Below are 24,833 nucleotides of genomic sequence, written 5' to 3' on the forward strand. Positions count from 1 at the left end.
CTTAAAACAAGACTAGAACAAGTTTATGTCCCAGGCAAAACACTGCTAGAAATGTTCTTGCAGCTTAATAGAATTTAAGTGATTCATTCTCAGAGATTTAGCCAATTATACTTTGGATTCCTAAAATCCTGATATGCCCTTTGTCTTATTTGTGAGAGGAAGGATCACACACAACTCTTCACATTGAACCGCTTCATAATAATTAGAGGCTTCTATACTCTGAAAAGTCTATATTTTTCCTCCATGATGTAAGCCTCAGGGGCCCCAGGGTGAAATGTGTATACCCATCTATACAAGGCAAGCAATGTTTCTTATTCTGAAATATCAAATATTTGGAAAAATGCACAACATCAGCATATCCTAACAGAAATAATACACATAAAACTAGACTTAAACACAGGAAGCTTCTACAGGACTTCCGCTTTGCCTAGTTATTAATCCAGTCTCGCCTCCTGATTATTTCAAGGTGGAGTCATTCATACAGTCTGCTACATCCTGTACTTTCACTGTGAGCTGTATTGTAAATTTCTATCACCACCTCATACAGCTGAGATGGACAAAAAAAAAGTAGCAAGCTTCCTGTGTGTTTCTTATTGAATTGAAATAGAATAGGACAGATTTGAGTTGAGATGTGGTCATTTTGTCATGCAGGCACACCTTCAATAAAAACTAGTTATTGATTTACAGTCTAGGCACTGGGTCACGTCCTGTCTCTCTCTCTCTCTCTCTCTCTCTCTCTCTCTCTCTCTCTCTCTCTCTCTCTCTCTCTCTCTCTCTCTCTCTCTCTCTCTCTCTCTCTGTGTTTGTGTGTGTGTGTCTTTCAATCTCAGTTGACAACCAGCATTGTGAGGACATTTCTGCGTTGTGAGGACACTTTTGCTGTTCCTCACAACTTCAAATGGGGCAATTTAAAAGTTAAGAATTAATTTTAATGTGAAATTTAAAATTGGGAATAGGTTCAGTTTAGGGTAAGGGTTACGTTTAGGCATTTACTTGTGATGATTAAAGTTGGGGTAAGGAATGACGGTCCTCACAAGGATATAAAGACAAACTTGTGTGTGTGTGTGATGAGGGCAGGGGGGGCGGGGCTTGTGTTGGTCTGCTTATCTCCGCCCGTGGACTCCACAATAAGTGCCCTTAGAAGGAAAGCCTGTCAGACAGTCAAGTGGAGAGCATTTTTAACGGGTTGAGTGGCAGCAGATCAGGTCTTCAGCTACCACTTTTGTGCTCATTGAACGGTCAGGATGCAGCCCGCTTAGGATCATATTGGTGGTTGGCTTTATTAGCCTATTATCGTAAAGATTCGTGGGTAAGTTGTTATTTAATTGTATTCACTTTCATCATAAGAAAGTGTAAACGCACTTTCTGTTATTTGATCGCTTCCTAAATCACTTTTCTGGTGCTTTATCCAACTTTTCCTCGTCTAAACGTCCCTGTCTCTCCAGCTTTGTTTATATAATCTGCAGCTTCAGCAGACTTTGATTGCGTTTGCATCAGACAGATTTACTCAGGTTATCATAGCGTGTCCACAAACTAATCCTCGTGTGTGTTTTATACAGGATCATCTCCACACGTCTTTCTATCAGCTGGGAGGGGAGGGAAGGGGAGACGCGCCGTGCCCGGGGAGAAGGCGCTGGAGGCGGGGAGGTGAGCAGCGCAGTCCTCGGTGGATGAGACGGGCATGGAGATGCTGCGCCGCTCCTCTGTGTTCGCGGCCGAAGTGTTTGACCGCTCACCCACCGATAAAGAGATGGTGTCCCAGGCTAAAGCACTGTGCAGGGACTATATTCACTCAAGACTGAACCGTGCCGGGATAGGCTGGTCTAAACCTGAGCACGGACTGGCTGCATCAGGTGGGACGCTTGGGGAGGTTTCGTCTGTGCTTCTCTGGCTGGGTAAGTTTTAGGAACCAAAAACTGAAGCAGGGTTGAGAACACAGAAGGAATTTGGACACCTGCAGTGCAGATTGGAGTTAGTCATGTAAAGTTACACAGGAGTGCTTTAAAAGACTGACACCAAACAATATTTCTTATAGATGTGCTTCATTTGTACAAGAAAAATAAAGAAACACAGGAGTATATAAACCAATTTAAAATGTAAACAGGACAAAGATCAACATTTACAGAAACTTTGGAACATAGGCTACAAATGCTGTTGAACCATTCTTATGTATTTATTAAGTATGTTTACCTGGCAAGCCCATGTTGACAGCCTATACTCCAGACTGTACTGTTTGAGAAGGCTCACGGGTTGACCAGACCCTTACTGTTTCTACCAGGCTGTCTTGGAGAGTCTAATCAGGTATGGGATACAGACATGTTATGGTAGCCTTTCAGTACAGGTAAAGTGTAGGTGTGTCCGTCTTGTTCAGACTGTCATAAATGTCATAAGGAGGACGGTCCCTTCAATCTACAGTATAAACAAACAGAGTGTGCTCAGAGGAGCTCAGAGAAAACTGCTGATCCATCCCATGCCCTGCACTCTGAGTATGAGCTTTTATCCTCTGGCAGCCAATGTAGAGTTCCCAAGTCATTTAAAAAACTCATTTGCACTTTCTATTAACGTCTTAAACAGTAACGACATAGTATGAGTCATAGAGGCCATAATATCCAATGGAACTTTGTTAGGTTGTGCAATGTGTTGTTTTAAAGTGTTGGCACTCATATGTACAAATGAATACTAATATGTGGTTTAGTGTGTCACATGTCTACATATTCTGTATGTAAAAAGTAGAAGGACATTTGTTAGATGCAGCGACACTGAGTCCAAGAGAAAATTCCCAAAGGGGACGATAAAGAACGCAGTATTACATCATAGTTTTTTTTAAAAAAGTTCAAGTTCAAGTCTATTCAAAATTATGTTTGTGGGTTAGGGGGGTTGGGGTAGCTGTTTGGGCTCATGGCATAGTCATATCCCGGTAACAGCCTGTCAGAAACGTATCATTGGGATTACCTTTCATTTTAACTGGAAGATGTTTTTGTGGTTTCAGGGAATCCCTTGAAAAACAAGGAACCAGGTTTAATTTTAGTCATATTTGCTTCCCTGGATTTTTGCCCAGAATGTAATGGGAAGCTGACTACAGATGGCTGTCCCGGTCTGAGGGTTCACATTCCCACTGTGGTTATCGCCACACCTCCAGTTTGGTTTTAGTTTAGTTACGTAATTCACTGGAAAATGAGATCTAACAGCAAAGGACACTGTGTCAATAAAAAACAATGGGGCTCAGATCTAATGAGCACTTTCCAGCAGGGGGACTCTCAAATCACATTAAACACTGTGGTCCTACCAAAGAGTTGGCAAACCACTAATGCATCATATGAAAGAATATTAAAGAGATTTAATCAATTCAATTTGGACTTTGTTCCTTTTCACATTTACTCGATATGAAGTTTTAGGGGATTATAAAAACAGATTCACCTCATGGATTTAAAATTCTGGTGGCGTTTTATATACACTTTCAAAGCCACTCAGTGTTATTATCTAGAAAAATGTCATCACTGTACATACTCACCAATCCTGCGTGTCTATACGTCAGAGAAGTCAGATCAGAGGCTAAAATGCTAAAGCTGCTAATATTTGACCTAAACATATTGAGTCTGGAGGCCAACTGACTCAGTAATGTCTCCCAAACAGTATTATTTACCTAGTTTGACAACATAAGCCACCATAAGCTACCAGTCATACCAGAACAAGTAAAGCTGAAGCAGCAAAACTCCTGAGTGAGCCAAATTGAACAACGGTGCATTTCGTTACTCATGAATTTAGCTTTTCATTTGTAAGAAAAAGAATGTGTTATTTCTTCTATCAAAGATTACAGATCCTAACCCTAACCCTACAAACAACGAATGCAATATTCACTTTTTCTCGACTGATTTTTGTCTTTCCACGTCTTTATTTTGGCCAGGCGACGAGTTGGAGTACCTTCGCCCCAACATCTACCGCAATGTGGCACGACAGCTCAACATCACAGTGGCGTCGGAGAGTGTGGTGTCAGACGCTTTCCTGGCCGTGGCTGCAGATATTTTCTCCACAGGTACGGTCCCTGTTAAAATCTGGTTATTGTACTTTTAATCAACCCATGGGCGCAGGCCTGCTCATGGGAACCAATATCTGTGCTTTGGTATCAGGGGTATCTCTGACCTGCACGACCCAAAAATAAAGGAAGATGTTTGTCCTTTTAGGGAAGTTCTTTATTCAGTTGTCATCAGGAAGGAGGAACTTTAGAGCTAACACAATGAAGATATTCAAATATTGGAGAACTTATGTTACAACTCTTATTAATGTCAATGCCTTCAAGTTAAATCAACCGATTCCTGCCTCCTTTTTCATGTAAACACCTCTTGTGTAGGTAGACAGCGGGATTCTCCAGAGACAGAGCACTTTTTCTTGCTGTCATTATCCCCTCACTGCAAGGAAGCGTAGGGAAAACATTCAGACCATATTAGGTTAAAGTACTGGTGTGGGTGATTGTTACAGACAGATTTAGACCCCACCCTGAGAGTTCAGTCACGAACCCTCTCCTGGCTTTTTCCTCAGGGAATATAATGAAGCAATCTGCTGCAAAAGTAATTAAGAGTCAACTTCAAACTGAAGAAAATCAGGTTAAGCTGGTACTCCCTAACTTAAAACATGTATCAGCCTTACTATGATCACTTTCTCATGCTGATGATTACAAATCTGTTGTTTATTTAGAGGTTTACGTGTACTTCTAGATTGGAAAAACAAGTTTTGAGGCTTTAGTTTCAGTTTGCAGTTTACAAATGTAGCCCTCAGTGATAACAGTTTAAATTTCTGCCTAGACTTGCCACTCTTTAAAGAGGAAGTTATGATCAGCGGTAGATTATGACCACAAAATTGTCTAACATGTAGAAGGCCTGACACAAATGTCCTGCAGCTTTCCACCAGACACAGATAAACTATAGCCAAACAGTCTCATCACATCCTGCATGCAACAGTAACAGCGAAGTTAGTCTATGTAGGATGAGATGCCTATTTTCCCTTTCTTGAAACATTTATTTAAAGCTGCTCTAATCTATATTTTTAAACCAACAATGGCTCAAATGACTGTAATGTTTAAGTTGTCGCTTTGTAGAAACACAGACAATTTTCACCCAAAATAAGTAATATTGGACTAACATTTGTTGGGGGCACATTAACACATCTCCAAATAAAGCTAATGTTGCTGTTGTTCTGTGTCGAATAAGCAACTGTTGGCTAACAGGTTCACCATATCAACTTCAAAGACAATAACATCAGTAGCGTGTTTATAGCTTGTTTTGGCTGCCCCCAAGTGGCCAAAAAATCCATGACTACACGTTTAAAATCACAATTCCCTCATCTTTATGGCACAATATCAAATCACTTATCCCTTTAACTCAAGTGTGAGTCAAATGAAGATTTTTCTACTCCTAATATCTAATATCTATTATCAGCCAAGCTAGCACCTGAGGTTTGACACTATGTTAGACCACACTAAAAGGGGAACTTCACTGATTCAGAGAAGATCAGTTTACTGCTTATGTGATATAGGCAGCCTTTGAAAAGATTAGTATAATCTTCTGTGGCTCTGGAGGTGCGTTGTCCAAAATAGCCCCAATGATGACATCAGAGTTATCAAAGCTTAAGCTTGGAGACTGCAGTTTTGTAGTGGAAAATTTGTGCATGCACCACTTTACCAGCGGAGTTCTATTATGGGAAATGTGATGTAAGAGGCTTTGTTTTTAGAGTGCGACCAATACTGGGTTCCAAACATAAGAATATCATCTACTGCTGTTGCATGAGTTTTGACTAATCTTTTTCGAAAATCTGTCTCTCATAAGCCCCCAAAATTTATGGATCCACAAAAATGGTGGCCCTTATCCATTTCTCTTCTGGCCCTTAGACAGTCTGTACATGCCAGTGTGTAACACACCGACTGTAGAGTGTAAATTTGCCTGGCTGTTAATGGAAGTAATATTATCCAAGCAGAAATGCATCAAGATAATAAGGAAAATTATCACTTTTTCTTTATAAGATTTATCATCCATTAACTTGTCCACAAATGACTTTCCCAGCGATTCTCTAAGCACAATGAACTATCAGCTGTGGAAAAACCAATTAGACTTTGGTTTAAACTGCCTGAAGATTTTACTTAACTCACATCTGTTTCTTTTATATTTTAGTTACCCCTTTTGTTTTTTGGATCCCTGCTGAACTCACCTAGAATCAGGCAGCTGTTTTACAAGAAGTGACAGTGTAGAGTACCATCCTGCAAATTCCACCTTTCACCATTACAGAGATTCATGTCCTCCATTTAAGAGAACCTGGGAATGAATAAGATGACAGTTACAGAGGATGGATGGAGTTGAGTCTCAGTTTGTATGTGTTGGACATACTGTATAAACACTACAAAAATAGTCGAAAGCTTTGACTGTAAATGGCGTGGCGGCAGAAAGAGTCACTCTTTATGCAAGCTGAAGTTGGAAAAATGATCCGCTCACTGATCTCGCTGCCTGCTCGCCGCCGAGCCTTGGCTCTGGATTTTCTTCTTTGTGGGATAGACAGGCATGTGGGCCTAATTCCTGGCTGCTGCTGAGGTTTTATAATGTGTTCATCCATCTTTACAGAGTGCTGCTGACAGAGACATTTCTGCTCCAGCTTCACAAAAATAGCACTTACTTCACTTTGCTTTATAGAGCCCAATAAATTGATTGAAAACTATTTTCTTGATTCATACATCAAACAGAAGACATGAACGACTGTATATTTATTTTATTCTAATAGCTCTACATTCTTTGTCTCCCCCATCAGGTGTGACATGGGGAAAGGTGGTGTCTTTGTACGCCGTGGCAGGAGCCCTGGCAGTTGACTGTGTGCGTCACGGTCACCCAGCGATGGTCCATACCATCGTCGACTGCATGGGGGAGTTTGTCCGCAAGAGTCTGACCTCCTGGTTAAAAAGGAGAGGGGGCTGGGTAAGGGAAACTTTTTTTTATTTGTACCTAAATCACTTTTTTTGTGTGGCTGGGTGTGTTGGAGTGTTGCCAATGACGTAGTTATATCGATATCAGAAATGACATACAACAATAAAGAGCAAAATAGAATATGATATGCTCACTGTTAAATCACAAGTCACAGCATGGATATTATAGAAATATCATATACCCTATATACAGTACATACGTATGCATATTATAGAGCTTGAACTAGCACTCCACTCACAAAATGTGTCAAGGTGGAGGATGTGTTATGAATATCATACCAACTCTTCCCAGTTATCTGACAGTGTCTGGATAGGACGCATAGACGCACAGTCACTGTAATATGATACAATAAAAAATATCATAAATTCACAGTTGAGAAACTACAACAGAACATACATTACCACATGATGAATTAAAACTAAGAAAAATGTGTGTAGTCACACACAAAGTATCAAATAGAATACTGATGTATTTCAATATTTCAAATATATTTTAATGATGTTGGAGCATAGATGATACTGTATATCATAAGATACTTGGGTACTTATGTAAGCATGCCGTATGTAAGGAGGCACATTGGTTGACTAATTCAAATACTCAAAGGGAAATGGAAAGTAATAACAAGATACTTCAGATAAGCAGCTTAGATAAATGCTGGAAAAAAGGTGCAATCACGCTCACATCTTCTGGCCATGTCCCAATTTAAGAAGGATGTGTTCATTGACCTCAAAGAAGAGTTCCATCTTTCTATTCCCAAAGATCCCAAGTTTAGTCTTTGGATATTAATCACAGAAGGCTTTGAAGGTAAATGTGAGATTGTATTGAAAAAGTACAACACTGAATAAGATCCTGAAATCAAGATAGAATAGAACGTTTTTGTTTTTTTTAAATACACTGAAGAATCCAAGTAATTTCCTATAGAAACGATTTTATAGGAATATCACAATATTTCACTACTTTCGTGATACTGCTTTTATATTTTGTGAAAAAATTTGACACTTAAGCAGGTATTTTTTTTTGCACAAGCAGTTGGGATAGGTTAATCAAGCCATGAAATGAAATGAGGTACCAACACATTGTAGTGGACACATTTCAGTATTTTATAATGATGAAGAGAGTGTTCCTCCTCTGGTTTCTGTTCTGCAGATAAATATTAGTCAGTCTGGAGGCTGATGTATCTCAGTGGTGATCTGAAACTTTACACATGATGTTCTATGATGGATTTCAGTAGCTGCTAGTGGACCAAGCCAGCAGCTCAATATGTTTAATTAGCCCCACCATGAGGCCTCAGGAAAGTATATCTACTTTGTTTGACAGGCAGAGCTTCAAACCATCTTTTTACACCCTCATCCAGCTTTTATGTGTTCAGCTGATGCCACAGCCAAATGTACAAGAAAGGACAGAACTAGAACAGCTGGCACACATTGCTTTAATTTAACTGACAGCTTTTTGGTTCATAAATTTTAACCACTCGACATAAACCAAAGCCACAAAGTTTCAGACAGAAGAGAAGATGTGTCTTTTGTAGAGTCCTGCAAATGAAAAAAAAGTCTGTCTGATACAATCATTGAAGAAATAATAAAGAGAAACTCCAGCAGGAGAGGAGAACAAGGCCTGGCGTCATGCCTCTGTCTGTATTCTGCTCTGCTGGAAAGAGCATAACAAGTGAACAAATGCTCGCCTGTGGACTGGGGAGACGCTGCACCCAAGTCAGTTTAGCTTTGAAGAGAAATGGAGTGTGACAAAACGAAGAGCAACACATTGTATAACTGACCTCATGAGCACAAACGAGGGACCTGTTTTTCACTCTTGCAGTATAAATTCGAACCGTAGTGTTTCTGCACCGAGAGATGTCAGCACGTCCTACAGGAAACCTAAATAACAGTTTGTGACATGAAGAGGGGGGAAGTGTTCAGTGTCAGGGCTGACACTACACTGCACTTTCTGTAGTGTCTCATTGTGTGTGCAAGTTTTGTGAGTGTTGAAGTAAGTTTTGCAGAGATTGCAGTGTGGGTTTTGGCTTTGAAAAGAACATATTTGCGGGCAAACTTCATATCTTGCCACACAGCAGATTTTCGGAATATTTTCAAATCAAGAACACGTGTCACAACAACACACTTTTTTTGGTTGTTTATTACATAATCAGATTTCACATGCTTGACTCATTGTGTCACTGTGTCCCCGTCACAGGTGGATGTAACAAAATGCGTGGTGAACACTGACCCCAGCTTCCGATCCCATTGGCTGGTGTCTTCCGCCTGCGCATTCGGACACTACCTGAAAGCCATTGTGTTGTATCTCCTCAGGGAGAAATGAAAGACAAAAGTCGCACACTGGATTACGAGCTATGAGCGAACTGACCAGCACCATTTCAAAAAACAAAAGAAAGAAAAAAAAAAGAAGAGCATCCACCACTTTGGATTATGTTTACACTCATTTGCACTGAACCTTCTTTGCTGAACACCCCCCCTGCACGGAACTCCTTCTGCTTCCTCTGCGAGACTGTCTATTTATTGTTAATGGTTATATTATGGCACACGTTTGATGTGAATTTTTAAAATCACCCATTGTAAATGTTTTTAGCTTTAATATATATTTTGTAGTTTTCCACATACAGCAGAATGTGTCATTTTGCTGCTTGGTTAGCAGTGGTTTGGCTGCCCCTAGTGGTTGAAAATAATCATTATTTTCACGTTCACGAGTCCTTAGATCGTTCAAGGGGACTTGTTCTTGCATCTCAGCCTTTCACATGGTACATGCTTGATAAATGCAGAATACAAAATAGTTTCTTCTTACTAAGGGACTGTACAAAAATTATTAGTGGAAAGGCGTAAGAAAAGGGAAGGGGTTTATGATTTGTTTTCTCTTTGCTAAAGGGAGGCTAGTCTTTTTTATTTTAGCTCTTCAGCTTTATTTCCTCGATCTCAATCAACTAGTTACTAACCATTTAGTGGCTGTAGTAAATTCAGTATTCAGCATTTTTATTACAAAATAGTGTCTGAAATATTTGCCATTTTGTTATATTTGCCACAGTTCTGTTAACTGCTAATTCCACATATTAGTGGCTATTCAAATATGATAAACTAGTTAGTTTAACCAATCTTAAATTAAAGGTTAAACCAGTTCCACTCGTATTATTTCAAGATATCAGGGGGAGTGGGGTTTTCTTCAGTCATGGGGAAGGTTTAAAAGGAAATATTAATGATGCTAGGGAGGGTTTTGCATTTTAGATCCATCCTCCTTTCTCAGTCTGATACTTTTCATACAGTCCCTAATAAGTCTCATAGATTTCTAACTTTAAAAAAACAAGACCCTCCCCACCATAATTAATATTAAAAGTTTAAAAACTGTAAGATTCTAATGAGTCTGTTTGTTGAATTAAACCTACAAGTACTACACATATGAATTTCAGAAAGCACTATACACTTAATGCAACTTTAACTCTGTGTATTCATTGTTCACTGTAAGGCAGTGTATTATATTGCTGTAATGTAATAGCAGTAATGCAAGTAATTGTATCTTTTCTCTGAGTTTGAGCACTTTGATAGCATTTCAGTCTATAAGTAGAATTTATTCTATGAATAATTTCACTTTTATATGGCATGTAGCACTAGGAGTGCTAGAAATATGCAAATTTAAAAAGTCATCTACAATATATGTTAATAAGTCTTCAATAAATGGTTCTTATAATAATATATCAAGTGTGCACTTGTAAATGTTAATATGTTTTTAATAAACTGATTTTGCTCTGCAGCATTTCTCAAGAAGGTAAGTGTTCCAGTGGTATTTCTTATGAATGATGAATTCAAGAGCTTTTAAACCCTATATGATACCTAATTTGACTTGACTGTGGTATCATAATGGGACATGTCTTAAAATCCAGACTGAACTGACTTAGTGATTGTATGTCTTGTAATACATATGTGGACACTGTTAATATGAGGTGGTTGTATTCTGAGAAGAGAGGATATGATTTATGGTTTTGTACTTTTACCACTACTTTTTGTGCTCAGTCCTAAACTGCTGTAACAGATGTTTTGTGGACACTAAACCACAAATTGGTGTATAAAGTGTCCAGTTTTAATTTCAGTTAAATCAAACATCAACAAATGTCAAAAAAAGACAGTTATGTCTAGTTTTCTCTCTGAATAAAGCATCTAAAAAGTATTTATATAACATTTTATTATCATCTGAAGCTGTTTGTTTGGTCATTTTGTTAGATACTATATAAATGTCAACTATTTTAGTTCACTTGGCATACAATTTAAATCTGGTTTTACATTCATTCTCAACATTTTCACATCTAGTATATGTGTTGGTGAGCTTGTTTTGTGAACACTTAACAAATATGTGCTGCTGAATGAATCACTGCACTAAATTTAAGGTGATGTTGTGGTATAAGAAATGTGAGGTTCCAGCAGTGATTTTCAATATTCAATAATATATTATATTTAAATATACTGTATTTTGTATCTAGATGATAAAAATATTGTAAATCATCTTTGCATAATGCATGAGATGATTCATGATTTGATAAATATTTCAGAAAGCCCAACCCACTAATTCAGGGATAAGCTTTTAGCTTAATGTGGTACATTTTTTGTGTTTCTCCTCGCTGCTTTCATCCAATTTACAGCCCCAAAACCTTTCAACAGTAATGTTTCTTTGTCAAAACCTCTTGTAAGGCAGTCGTGTGGGGCTAAAACATTGCTGGTCTATGGCCGCAACACTAAGAGATTTGTGTGTTTGTGTGATTGATTGGATTTACAGGCACTGATGGTTATTTGTTACATCCTAATAGTCAAATAAGAATCACCAGACACAGACTGGCAGATTTAACCACCAGTCTGACTTTAATGATATGTTAACTGTAAAAACATGTCAAAAGGAAACGCCAACTGCACGATTCTACTGATTCAATTAAGGGTATTTGAGCTTGTGGGCAAATTAGTGTTGCCATAAGTGCATGCTTGGGGAAGAGAAAACCTCACACCACAATGAGGAGATATCTTTCATTTCACTTTACAACTGAATATTACAGACTAAATGTAAGCAATTAAACAGCTATTTGTGAATTACTTAGCCACAGCAAAGCTGAAGTGCTTTAAGCTGCATCTCAGAGCCTTTTTCTTTACACTTCCTCTGGTGTCTTATGTCCTTTTTACAATCTTGTGCTCCATTTATTTTGTAGAATCTGTTTTTAAGAAGGTGAATCTTGAATTAAATATATATGCACAGTTTTCACTTATACTAGCTGATAAAACACCTCTGCTCAGGTTCACGGTGTTGTGGATGCTGGGAATTCTGTGAGGTCATCATCAAAGTGTAACATTGTGGCTTTGAAAAGGTAATAATTTAAATGTCATTGTTACTTCAAGAGTGAACAAGTGGGAACATGAGTTATGTACGTGAATGCAACGCTTTTGTCTTTTTCCCCATCCCCTTTATTATAGAAAGCATCACTTACAATATATGTGACATTAATACAGTAACAGGAAACAATAAGCCATCATAATAAAATAAAGATAACATAAAGGTTATGACTCCACTGTTAATACAGTGAACATGGTAACGGGGATAAAGGGTAATAATAATAATAATAATAATAATGATAAAGAGATAGAAAAAAATGAACAGTAGGCAATAAAACTGAAAAAAATATTCTTGGGAGCAATGGGAAGCATAAAATGCTGATTTTGTGTTTATTTTCCCCATTGAAACAATCAAAGTAATAATCATGTTCTTAAGGTTAAAAACGGTGAGTAAAATGTGTGGCTTTATAGATGTAACCATTTAAACGGGGCCAAATTGTTATTTCACAATAAAAATATAAATTTACTGATGTTTGGCCAGCTGATGTAGAAAAGAACAAGAGTTATGTGTAACGTGAACGCACCGTCATCTGTTTTCAACGGGACGGATGCGTCAGCCACTGCTGATTGGTTAGGACAAAAACTAACCACCCCCTTCCACGTATTATTGGATGTGGTGAAACATGTCCCGCCTCTCTCTCTTCCCATTGGTCCAACGGGGCAGAGTGCAGAGAACAACAAACAAGATAGGGTGAAGACCGTCGGGATGGATGCAGGTAAGCTAGATTTTTAGAGCAAAATAGTCCTTTCTCTCGCTTAGCCTAGCGACAAAATATCAACAATATTGTTAGTTCACAGCTGGCAACAACTCCTCCACTCTGCCACGGAAGGATTGCCAACAAACGGCTGCCAATCCAGCACAGACCCGTGTTGCTTTGTAGCTTTCGGTGACGTTAGCCTGCTAAAGTGATGACTAAAGCTAACTGCTAAGTAACGCTAGCCTGCTGTTGTTAAAAGCTGGGGTTCTCCCGCTGTGACAGCTCGCTGTACAGCTGCATAACTCCCTGTAGGGTGGCCAAACGCCTTCTGTGTTAATGTCATGTGTTCCTGTCATGTTTTATGCGTAATAAGCTGTCTTCTGTCCTTGGTTTGACTTGTTTATGCGGCCGTTACGTTACGCCCAAAACGAGAGCTCAGACGATGCACTGTCACCATCACTACTACTACCAATAATAATACACTACATCCGTAACGCACTTTTAATGCGTAGTGAAACTCAAAGTACTACAACCTTAAAAACATACAACACAATACATAAAAAAAATAATAACTGTTAGGATAAAAAAAAACTTCATTAATAAAAATGTTTAAGGCCTTTTAAACGAGTCTAGGGTCTGCATGGTTTCCTTTTTAGACACTTTAGCTTGTGACGTAGATTTAATCTTTTACGTGGGGTTAAAGTCCCCCCCTCTCAAAAATATGTGTCACTTCTTGTTCCTCCAGTGAAATGTTTGAGCTTCACTGTGCACAATGAAGTATGTGTAGAGTTGAACACTGAAAGGCTGTTTTCATATTTATCTGCTGAAAGTGGAAAGTTTCTTTGAACTCATGAAAAAAAAAATCTGATTTTAAGGGGCGGGGCCTACGAGAAGGATTTGTGACATCACAAGTAGTTTTCCTGGTCCAGTATGCCACTTACACAAGTTAGCAGGGTTATGATAGTTTTAAAACTTTCATTTGCTTTATTTTTATTTATTTTTTCAGTTTGTTTCTTTATTTCAGTTTAGTTTTAGTTAGTTTAACGTGTGATTAAGTAGTTTTATTTTTATTTTGAGGAATTGTTTTAGTTTAGTTTTAGTTTTTCTAACCCTGATTTGTAGAAAGTGAAAAGGATGAAAGAATGCATGACACCAAATATGGTTTACCGAGTCATTGTTTATTAAAGGTACCATATTGTGCAAAGCCATTTTATTATTGCGTTCTTTAACCATTAACAATGCTCAACCTGCAGCAGAACTCATTAATAATCACCTGGAGCTAAGTCAAAAGCAGAACTTTAAATGGTTTAGTTTTTTTTCACATTGCTCATTATAGTTTTCGGTTTTATTTTTATTTCAGTTAATGAAATAATTTTTTATTTGCTAGTTTTAGTCTTAGTTTTTGTTAACTTTAATAATCCTGGTGTGATGTGGAAACTGGAAGCCTCCAGTGCTCAAACACTGATTATTGACTTAACAGTGAAGCAACAGACATTTTTTTAAACACATTTGCATATTAAGATAATTGAACTTTTTTTGTGGGAAAACCATATCAGACACTTTATTATTAAAATATTCTACATTTCTTAATATATTTAAGACAGATTTTATGAATTTATGATGACATGTACATCACTTTTTTCTTTCTGGTAATATTTAAAGCTGCATTGATTTGGGATACTCTGGATGGAAAGAACTAGCCTGGGTATACCCATGCTCTCATTCGAGTGAGATTCTACTTCGCTCAGAAAGTTAGCATGGCCACCAAGACAAAATCTTCGCCTGAGATAGGGAACCAATCACAGAACGGGGACGCGGGCTCAAGAAGATGACGACCGCAGAGCGACTCTGTTTACATCCGGCATGGCGGCCACGGAGGTGCAGCAACCGTTTGAAGCAGCAATAGATTGTGTGCTAAATAAATCTGAAGGCAAGTTAACTTTGAAAATAGAACAAAAACTTGCGCTACATGATGTCCTTCATAAAAAGGATGTGTTCGCACTGCTCCCTTCAGGGTCTGAATACGTCATCGTGTATCGTTGATATGATTGGCTGTAAGATTGTCCAATAGCGTACAGAAATACGAGGTAGGCTCCTCGCCAGACCCTACCTCAATCTCCCATGAGATTGAGACGCGGTCTGGTGTTAGCCAGGCTAGGAAAGAACATCAGTGCTGTCTTAAATCTTATAAATATTGCAATATTTCAGTTGATCAGCTAGTCTATTTGAAGCTAACTTTAACTACTCACAACAATACATAATCATTTGATTCTCATATAATGTCTATGTTTACAGCTACAAAAGTCAAACAAATGTAGTGTATAGAAATAGCAACATTTCCCTTTGAACGGTAGAAGTGAAAATTCACATAAAGTGGAAATAACTATACAGGACTTTAAAGTTGCACTGAAAGCATGGGGAACACTATAAGCCATCATGTAGTATTACATGTAGTATTCGGCAAGACGCATTTAGTAGGTAATAACTCTCAGAGAAAACAAGCAGACTTCCTATTACATGTCCGTCTCTTCCAACTGTCAATATATCTTTATTGTTCATCTGTCTGCGTCCAAAGTAACAAACTGATAATCAGACAAGTTGGTAAGCTGCCAAGCCTAGCTTTTGTCAGTAGTTATTAATATGGATGACGGTGTGTGTTGGAAAACCTTTTTAAAGCTTTGTATCATATTTTAAATGAAATGTATGTTTATACATACCAGTGTATTATTAAATGCACCAGCCGGCCAAAAAAATGTTTCTCGCTTTCTTAAGAGGATCTGAGCCCTTAAATGGTTTTCCTTCTGGCTTTGAGTCACTTCATTCCAACTGTAGAGGCTAGTTGTTGCTGTGATTTCATTATACCGTCATCACACTTTTTAACAGCACCTACTTACTGCATTATTGATGTACTCATTTAATAATAATAATGAGAATCTTGTTATACTTCTTTAAAATCCAGAAGTGCTTCACAAAGGCAGCAACAATAAAACAGACAAGTCATAAAATTATAAGGATTTTAAAAACAGAAAAACAACTTAGTGTATAAAATTAACTCAGTGTAGCAAAAACCAAGAAAAAGAAAACATTTAAAGAAATAAAAGACAGTTCAAAAACATTAAAACTCAAGTAAAATCTGAAAAAAGACTGATAAAAGTATTTTTAAAGAAGAGATTCAAATGAAATCGGATGCTCAGCCCACATGATTAAAATTTATCACCAATTAATATCACACGTTTGTTCTACATGTTGTCATATTTGTGTTATTAAAGGAGCACTCCACATATTTTACACATAAAGTTCAGTTTATACATCATGAAGCATCAATAGGTTAAATATAAAGATGTTTTATGTCCACGAACGTGTAGCAACAAGCAAATAATACTATCAAGTTGCATGATGGGAAATGTAGGATCCTGTATTTTTGAAGCGTGTCCGGCACCAGGGAATAAAAGTCAGGTTATCTCGTCCTCTGCTGCTCCAATTTCACCCGTTCTTTTTTTAATCTGCCTCTCACGAGTCCCTCAGATTTATGGAAGCACAATACTAAATCAGTAGAGGGGCACTTTAAATACAAGTTTTTCCTACCTTTGCATTTTACAGGAAGTTGAAAAATGATACTTTATTTATCCCACAAGGAGGCCCATGTTAATTTAAAGAAAAAAAACATTTAAAATGCTAGATACTCAGATAGGTTTACATGTAGAACAACCTTCCTGGAGGTAATTTGGATTCAGTGTCTTGTTCAAGGACATGTCTGCTGGTTCTCTTGTTCTGTGGCCCCGTCTGGGACACTCCATCTTTACCCCATGTCAAAAATCTACACTGTCATCATATGCGACAAGTGGTCAACCACATAAAAAAAAACACCAGCTATTTCTCTTTGTGTAACGTCCCACAGTCTCACAGTTCTTTCACATCTCGTTCTGCAGCTACCTTGACGTACGACACACTTCGCTTCGGAGAATTTGAAGATTTTCCTGAGACCTCAGACCCTGTGTGGATCTTAGGAAAAGAATACAATGCACTCACAGGTAGGACCGTGGAGAGGAAAATTCATGACTGAGTTGGCGGGTGTGCCCTTATCTCTGTGGATGTATTATAATATGCTGATTTCTGCTTTTCATGTAGAGAAAGATGAGATTTTATCAGATGTCACCTCACGACTGTGGTTCACGTACAGAAAAAACTTCCCTCCGATCGGTAAGTTAAAACAAAAGAGATTTAAAAAGTGTGGAGATTTGAGTTATTTGGGTTTTCACATTTAATAATAAAAAGGGACATCACGCTTGATTCATGACTGTGTTACAGGGGGAACAGGACCAACATCAGATACAGGATGGGGGTGTATGTTGCGTTGTGGCCAGATGATCCTGGGCGAGGCCTTGATGTGTCGACATTTAGGAAGAGGTAAGAAAGATATAAGCGGGGGTCCAGAAGTCAAGTGGTGTCACACTTTTTGGACCCCGCTGTAGATGAAACCAGATTGAATCACTGTGTGGCACTTACAGCTCTCGTCCAGCAGCGACTAGACCACACCAAACAGAGCTCGATTTAAACCGGCTCGACAACTGTCTTTTTGTTCTCAGACTGGAGATGGGCCAGAGGCCAGAAACAAAGAGAAGAGTACATCAGTATTCTCAACGCCTTCATTGACAAAAAAGACAGCTATTATTCCATCCATCAAATTGGTGAGTAGTGACAGTCGAACATTTCCAATTATATCGAGGGCTCACTCAGACAGTCCAGAAAGAGTTTGCATAAAACTGATTCTTTCTTGTTTTGTGCTTTAATTCTGCAGCTCAAATGGGAGTTGGAGAGGGGAAGCCTATAGGCCAGTGGTATGGACCAAACACAGTCGCCCAGGTTCTAAAGTAAGTACTGTAAAGATGCTGAGAGTTTCAATGTGTCAAGATAGAGTTAAGACCTGCAGATAATGATTATTTATATTATGGAATATCTTCAATGTAAAATATTGTGAAAAATGCCGTCACAAGCTTCCCGGGCCTTGGTTTGACCAAAGTACAGTTGGAAACCTGACATATATGTATTGTACAGTTATATAAAACTGAGATAAACAGCTGATCCACTCATTTGAGAAGGGTGGACTTTCTTAACTTAAAGAAAAACTTGACATTCAGTATTTCTCACCAGAACTGTGTGTGTGTCTCCTTGAGGTCTAACAAATGAGTTGAATACATTTCCTTTCACTGAAAATGTGCAAATCCCTTTTTTTTTTGAACATATTTCATGTTTACTAGCTTGTGCAATCATGTGCACAACACAAACAAAATGGGGACCCATCTGTGAAAACATTGCTCTACAGCACCACCAGTGGCCAAACATTCTACAATTTACTTTTTAATCACTTATCAAGTTGTTGCCATGTCTGTGAATCTGTGTGGTTTCAATTTTTCAAGGCTCTTACACATCTGCAGACGTACATTTCGACGTCTAGGCTTCAGTCTGTCTGACAGGCTTTATAAAAGTACACAAAACGAACACTGGAGCCTGACACATGTGTAAACTCTAAAAGCTCATCAGCCTGAACAGCAATGTTTCACTGAATGTAAAAAAACAAGACAGGCGGTCAGTGGAGGCAGAACAGCACTTTGCTTGTGTTGACATTCCCACATAAACAAGTGTCTGCTCAGTAAAACTCCATCCAGTCAGCGTGATTGAGACACACACACACACACACTGAGAGGCATTTAGTTGCTTGTATTGCATCATATTTTACTGCCTCGTCTCAGTTTCCTCCACGTATCAACGTCCTGCTGTCAAACAATGAACAAAGAAGATAAGACCGAGGAGGTTTTAAAAACAATCTAAATAAGCGTGCTTTAGTCTTGATGTCCTGTGTTGCTTTTCAGGAAGCTGGCGGTGTTCGACACATGGAGCAGATTAGTTGTACACGTGGCGATGGACAACACCGTTGTCATCGAGGAGATCAGTGAGTGCAGTCGTGTCGAAACTTCAGTGTTTGGTTTTTTTTTTACACTGTTATCATATCATCATTGGCAAAAGCAGGTTAAATAATACTCTGGTTAAACTTGAGTTTCCTAATAACAAAGACAGTCTTTTGATACTTCACATGCAAATAGTTCAACATGAAAACAGAAAGATGTTTGAGTGGAAAACGTCCATCATATTGATTGTTGTCTCTGTTGAAATACAAGTGGAAGCAGCTGATTGGCCAGTGTCATGAATTTCCATCTGTGAAGTTTTGTTTTGACAATGGTGTTTTTTGTGATTATTTTCTCACTGCAGAGCTTCTTTGTATGCCTTGGCTGGATGCTGCGGGGGCCTGTGGTGAGTCAGAGGGAGTGGGGGAGCTCAATGGCTGCCTGGAGGGTGCGTGTGCCATGTCTGAGGAAGAGACGGCTTTGTGGAAACCTCTCGTCCTGCTCATTCCCCTCAGGCTGGGCCTGAGTGATATAAATGAGGCCTACATCGAAACCCTAAAGGTGAGACTTCATCATGTATGCTCGTATTGTGATTATATTGATACAATAATTACCCAGTCATAAAGAGTATAAGTTATAAAGCTGTAACCTACCACAGTTGAAATCTAGTTCTTAATAACTGTAATGACCACATTGGATGGTGAGTCAGACTTAAAATGAGTGCTTTATCAGCTGCACCGTCACACAGCAGTAACATAGCCAGCTAATTTCAAATCAGGATGCACCAATAAAACTGAATCTTTTAATGTTGTTAGGAAACATCTGTGTCACCGTTAAACATAATTTACAGCTATGTAAATGAAGTCATTGTAGCATCACCAGCTGTAACACAACCTCCAAAAATAAAAATAATGGTTTAAAATATAAATTAAACTTTGCTTCCAATTCTTTGTGAATATACCATATTATTACCAGTCAAACGTCAACACATTTTCTCATTAAAGAGAATGACCAAACTTTTGACTGGTACTGCAGAAACAACTAGTAATATTCATGCAGTTTACAGTGAGAGAAAAATATCAAACTATGCTGAATTATCTGACACTATTTAGTCTAACGTTATACATATATAGTAATAACATATATATGATATATTGTGTTTCTTTATTAGAATTTTTCTTACTCTTCAATCTAAATGGTTTCATATATGAACATGCTAACGTTAGTTTAGTAACATTAGCTTACCCAACAGTTACACGTTGCAGTTAGTTGTGAATGTAGAAACAGCTAATCTCTACATAGGAACTAGTTTGTGTGGTGCAACCGGTTTTAATTTAAATTTCCACTTGGTAATCACGTTATCTATTGCGAGGCTAACTAGTTAGAACTAGTAAACAGCTGGTACAACCAGTCCCTGATGTTCACCATGATGTTTGGTCAGTAATGAGGACGTTGCAACAGTCACTGCATGCTTTTTGAGCCAGTCACTTGCGCAAAGACAAACCTGTCATTACATAATGTTGGGTGACGTGCAGATGTGACAAACACTGTGTCCTTGTTGACTCCAAATATTATTTCGTACAGGAAACAGTCCTGATATTGCTTTATCTGTTTGTTAACAATTTGAGCAATATTTCGAAACATAGAATATGCAAAATAAAGAGTGAGATATACACAGAATAACCTGGGGTAATGCATGGTAATCTAAATATCACCAAATGATTAAGTTCAGAAACCAGAGTCCATGATGTTACCTGGTGTTACATCAACCTCCTGGGTGTTATTTTTGATGTTAATATGTTCATAGTGCAAACATGTCTAAATAAAATGGAGCTAAACTTACACAAAAGCACTAATATAAAGTATAAGTTGTAGTAAATTGGCTATTAAATGAGCTATGAGGCACATTCAGCTGCAGCCGGGGTGAGATAAACCCTCTCGTCTCTTTCCACAGCAATGCTTCATGCTGCCTCAGTCCCTGGGTGTTATTGGGGGAAAACCCAACAGTGCCCATTACTTCATTGGTTATGTCGGTATGTCTCGTCTCTGTGTTTGTGAAATAAACGCCCGGATCACGCTCACCATATTGATTTCACTCCCTCGAAGAGAACAACCTCATCTTGAACGCGTCCTGTCTTTCCTCATCAGGGGAGGAGCTCATCTACTTAGACCCGCACACCACGCAGCCCGCGGTGGAGCCGTATGAAGACAGCCAGGTCCCTGATGAGACATACCATTGTCAGCACCCGCCCTGCCGCATGCACATCTGTGAACTGGACCCATCCATCGCAGCGGTAGGAATGCTAGAGATGCTGAGCGTATTGCATCTCAAAACTAAAGCTTATTGTTAAAAATATGAATGTGAGCAGGCTGAAAATGTTGACACTACTCAGATGTTCCATAGTTGATTGTATTCTGGACTCTGCCAGGGTTTCTTCTGCAGAACAGAGGACGAGTTTGACGACTGGTGTATGCGCATAAGAAGGGTACGTCTCAGCGAACACTGCTCCTTTTAATAAAGCGTTACTTTTCACGTATAGAGGAATCTGTACATGGTAACATTGAAGTTCTTCTCTTCTAGCTCTCCTGCAACAGAGGGGGCTTGCCTATGTTTGAACTGGTAGACAGTCAGCCTTCTCACATGGTCAGCGTGGACGCCCTTAACCTTACTCCTGGTAAATAAACAGCACACGTTCAGCAGATTACACGCCAGCAAAATCTGTTGATGTATTTTAACGTTGTGTTGTTTTTCCGCGCTAACGCTCCCTTTGCAGATTTCTCCGACTCGGACAGGTTGGAACGGTTCTTCGATTCGGAAGACGAGGAGTTTGAGATCCTTTCCTTGTGAGGAAAATTACGAACAATGATTTACTGTTCTCGACAGCGGGCGGAAGCTTCTCTCTCTCTTCTCTGTATCAGAAGGGAAGCCTGAGGGGATGAACATTTCTGGAGAACTCTTGAGCCGGTCCAGCTCCGATGGGTGTGTAGTTCAGCGTGTGTCACGCAGCGTTCCTTCTCAACAGCCTCTCTGAATGCTCTCTGTATCCGACATTGAGACTGCCTGGTGGAAGCCGTAGCAGGAGCTCAGGATCAATTCTGTATGCACATCTTCACATACATGTGTTTCCATTTTCAAGTCTTAACACTTTAAATGTTTATTCTGAAGTGATATGGTGCCTTTCCCTGACTCCATAAGTTTAAAAAAAATTGCCATAACAGTTTTATGTTGTATAGACACATAATGGTTCATGATGCCCATGGCTTATGCGGTTTGTCACTAACTGAAATCTGTAACAGCCTGTAATGAAACCAAATTTAGTCAGACGAGTTGTATTAATTGCAAAGTATCCTTGCCAAGTCTAAAACATATACACTAGTTCATTTGAAGATTATTTATTTACTCGACACAATGTGTAGACAAGTGAAAGAATAGACATGTAAAAGGATGCAAAAATAAAAATCAAACTCTGATATTTGACAATCGTATATGTCTTCGATTTTGAGAAGGTGGAATTAATTAAAAACAAAGTCATTTATTTCTCCTCCATTCTAAAAGCATTGAAAAAGTAAAAAACCGGAGCTACATAATGAATGTAATGTGCAGAAGAGTCAGAGAGCTACACTTGAGAGGATAATGATGGCAAAATGGCAAAACGTTACTAGCTGAGATGCAAAGTAGTTCTACATAGAATAGTTTAAGTCCGCGTCCAGAGCTGTCCGAGTGGCAGGTTCTGAGCTTTGTTGATGGCGTTATGGGTATGGCTTGCAATGTTCTCGTGCACGTCCTCGACACTCTGAGAAGCGTCGATGACCTGCGACAGACAGTTAAGATCGTGAGATAGTTGGAAATTTAAATCGACGCCTTTGGATAAACCTTCAATCCAGATTTGCTTCACACCCACCTGCCAGTTGACCGAAGAATCCTTCATCAGCTGTTCAAATTTCTGTTGAACCGCTTTCTGGAAGACGCTGGTCTCGTATCTCTCTTCTCCAAACTGACCTCTGAGAGCGGCCTCGGCAGGGCTGAGCTGCAGAAACATGACGAGGTCCGGCTTCGGCAGTCCCACGTCAGGCTGCTTGCACCAGTCCAGGCAGAAACCCTGGAGGAGGAGATGAACATAAATTGAGGTGTCGCTCCTCTAAAACAAACAAATGATATGCAAGGTTTGAAAGGCTGATAAAATGACTCACTGGCTTGGCGCTGGTGAAAGCAGCTCCAGAGAAAGCGTACCGATCTACAACCAGAGTGGTGCCCTGCTCCAGCTTCTTCTTCATTAAAGGCCTGTGGGTTGGAACAATTATTACACAGCATAAAATACAGGCCAGGGCACATCAGTCAAGGCTAATGATAAAAGACATCAAATACATTTATCTTAGGTTATGTACATTTAATAGGTTACAGCTAGTGATATTCTATAGTTTTTATTGTCAGCAAATACCATCAGAAGACCAGAAAAGACCATTAGCACCCGTGTTAATGCTGTCAGGCGGTTTCTCCTTATAGGTGGAAGTGACAGTATATATAGTTTTGTTTTTCAATGGGGTTCTATGGCACAGGAATAATATCTATCAAGCTTTGGTTACACATGAGTAGAATCAATTCATTGTTTTTGCTTCTTCTTTTTTTGTTGCACTTTTGCTCCATTTAATTAAACTGTTAAAACGTAACTGGAATTGATTCTGTTAAATATCTGACAGTCATAACAAAATATGCAGTAACCAGATCTACATTGGGATGATCTACAACCAAAAGGTTCAGTTCCTTTATTATAAAAAATTATAGAAACATTTTATCCCTCAGCTGTTGCAGTATTAGGCCTGCAGGTACGTGTTATGTGCTTATGATGAAAAGATCTGTACACTATTCCAGTTAGACAGGACAATGCGCCGATTTCACTGCCAACAGATCTCATGAGAACTATTTCTTTATGATGAAGATGTGTCAGTGAGATGTGTAGATTATCTGGATATACAGGTTGCAGTTAAGTGTTTGAAACTTTCACTTCTTTGATCATCATAAAGCAAAACTACATGTACCTCCACTGTACTGACGTGGCAGATGTTTCATAACCTGGTAAAAAAAAACAAAAAAACTTTCTGAATGGCTAGACACCAAATAGATGCAAATAGATGACTGGCTCTTTAAAGTACTGTCATAGTGTCATTCTTAATACAACTTAAATGCATTGCTGAATGTCAGACTCTAAATGTTGTCTTGTCACAGTGTATCGTTGGTACTTTTACTGTACTGAAGTGAAACACCATAAGGTATAAACTGAGTGAGGGTCTTACACCAGTTCCCAGCGGTTTGCAGAGAACAGCAGGTGAACGGTGTGATCCTCCAGGTCGCTCTTCTTCTCCAGGTAGGAGCTGATCAGCTGCCCGATGGTCGTGCTCCTGTCTGGGATCACAACACAGACAGTTAACGCTACATTTTAAAGGAAAACCTTCTTTACACAACACAAAAGCACGGAGGCTGAAACTGACATCCAAACCACGGCTAAGTTAACTACATTAGAGTGGACAACAAAAGCCAGGCCTCACCGGGAAACCTCATCATCTCCACCGGCTGTCCACTCTGCTGCAGCGTCTGGACCAGTTTATTACACTGCGTAGTTTTCCCGGCTCTGTCCACTCCCTCCAGCACGATAAGAGCTCCTCTTTTACACGCCATTACAGACTGCTGCTTTGTTAAATAGTTTACAGTAGGGTAAAAAGGAGCAGAGTTTTCCCTGTAAATTTGAAAGTGAAAAAAAGAGTTGTCCTTGTCACCGTTTGCGCGCCATTTACTAATAATACTGTCAACACGGATGTACGAATGCGGATGTCCGGTCTGTCCGGCCCTACTCTGCCTCTGATTGGCTAGCACTCGTTGATTTCGTTGGTAAGGTTTAGACA

General features: G+C 39.0%; 3 protein-coding genes across 5 annotated transcripts; 2 read left to right on the forward strand and 1 right to left on the reverse strand.

Annotated features, from left to right (window-relative positions):
• Positions 1-1,203: 1,203 nt before the first annotated feature.
• boka (BCL2 family apoptosis regulator BOK a) lies at positions 1,204-10,778 on the forward strand. Its single transcript, XM_062424094.1, has 5 exons — positions 1,204-1,309; positions 1,560-1,895; positions 3,905-4,033; positions 6,790-6,953; positions 9,153-10,778. Exons 2-5 carry the CDS (start codon positions 1,682-1,684, stop codon positions 9,276-9,278), a joined length of 633 nt encoding a protein of 210 aa, XP_062280078.1. The 5' UTR covers positions 1,204-1,309; positions 1,560-1,681; the 3' UTR covers positions 9,279-10,778.
• A 2,232-nt stretch (positions 10,779-13,010) lies between these two features.
• Positions 13,011-22,406, forward strand: atg4b (autophagy related 4B, cysteine peptidase). 3 transcript variants are annotated; one of them, XM_062424135.1, is made up of 13 exons: positions 13,011-13,050; positions 16,962-17,063; positions 17,161-17,232; positions 17,341-17,439; positions 17,619-17,720; positions 17,831-17,903; positions 18,903-18,982; positions 19,300-19,496; positions 20,890-20,968; positions 21,084-21,229; positions 21,365-21,421; positions 21,517-21,609; positions 21,697-22,406. In XM_062424135.1, exons 1-13 carry the CDS (start codon positions 13,041-13,043, stop codon positions 21,781-21,783), a joined length of 1,197 nt encoding a protein of 398 aa, XP_062280119.1. In that variant the 5' UTR covers positions 13,011-13,040; the 3' UTR covers positions 21,784-22,406. The 3 variants fall into 3 exon arrangements, with proteins under 3 accessions (XP_062280119.1, XP_062280117.1, XP_062280118.1); XM_062424133.1 differs by lacking the exon at positions 13,011-13,050 and adding an exon at positions 14,678-14,962; XM_062424134.1 differs by lacking the exon at positions 13,011-13,050 and adding an exon at positions 14,679-14,962 and having other exon boundaries at positions 21,517-21,610; positions 21,710-22,406.
• Positions 22,313-24,719, reverse strand: dtymk (deoxythymidylate kinase (thymidylate kinase)). Its single transcript, XM_062424136.1, has 5 exons — positions 24,480-24,719; positions 24,228-24,336; positions 23,127-23,217; positions 22,838-23,035; positions 22,313-22,747 (listed from the first exon to the last, which is right to left on the reverse strand). Exons 1-5 carry the CDS (start codon positions 24,607-24,609, stop codon positions 22,631-22,633), a joined length of 645 nt encoding a protein of 214 aa, XP_062280120.1. The 5' UTR covers positions 24,610-24,719; the 3' UTR covers positions 22,313-22,630.
• Positions 24,720-24,833: the final 114 nt, after the last annotated feature.

Source organism: Scomber scombrus, chromosome 8, assembly GCF_963691925.1.
Source record: "Scomber scombrus chromosome 8, fScoSco1.1, whole genome shotgun sequence".
In the NCBI taxonomy this organism is placed as follows: domain Eukaryota; kingdom Metazoa; phylum Chordata; class Actinopteri; order Scombriformes; family Scombridae; genus Scomber; species Scomber scombrus.

What these genes read in the sequence shown, in the direction of transcription:
- boka (XM_062424094.1), top strand. Translation starts at nt 1,682, where the DNA reads ATGGAGATGCTGCGCCGCTCCTCTGTGTTCGCGGCCGAAGTGTTTGAC. An exon ending in GTCTGTGCTTCTCTGGCTGG is followed by an intron (nt 1,896 to 3,904) that starts GTAAGTTTTAGG and finishes TATTTTGGCCAG; the next exon opens with GCGACGAGTTGGAGTACCTT. An exon ending in TGCAGATATTTTCTCCACAG is followed by an intron (nt 4,034 to 6,789) that starts GTACGGTCCCTG and finishes CTCCCCCATCAG; the next exon opens with GTGTGACATGGGGAAAGGTG.
- atg4b (XM_062424133.1), top strand. Translation starts at nt 14,896, where the DNA reads ATGGCGGCCACGGAGGTGCAGCAACCGTTTGAAGCAGCAATAGATTGT. An exon ending in AGAATACAATGCACTCACAG is followed by an intron (nt 17,064 to 17,160) that starts GTAGGACCGTGG and finishes CTTTTCATGTAG; the next exon opens with AGAAAGATGAGATTTTATCA. An exon ending in TTATTCCATCCATCAAATTG is followed by an intron (nt 17,721 to 17,830) that starts GTGAGTAGTGAC and finishes TTAATTCTGCAG; the next exon opens with CTCAAATGGGAGTTGGAGAG.
- dtymk (XM_062424136.1), bottom strand. Translation starts at nt 24,609, where the DNA reads ATGGCGTGTAAAAGAGGAGCTCTTATCGTGCTGGAGGGAGTGGACAGA. An exon ending in GGAGATGATGAGGTTTCCCG is followed by an intron (nt 24,337 to 24,479) that starts GTGAGGCCTGGC and finishes TTGTGATCCCAG; the next exon opens with ACAGGAGCACGACCATCGGG. An exon ending in ATTCTTCGGTCAACTGGCAG is followed by an intron (nt 22,748 to 22,837) that starts GTGGGTGTGAAG and finishes TGTCTGTCGCAG; the next exon opens with GTCATCGACGCTTCTCAGAG.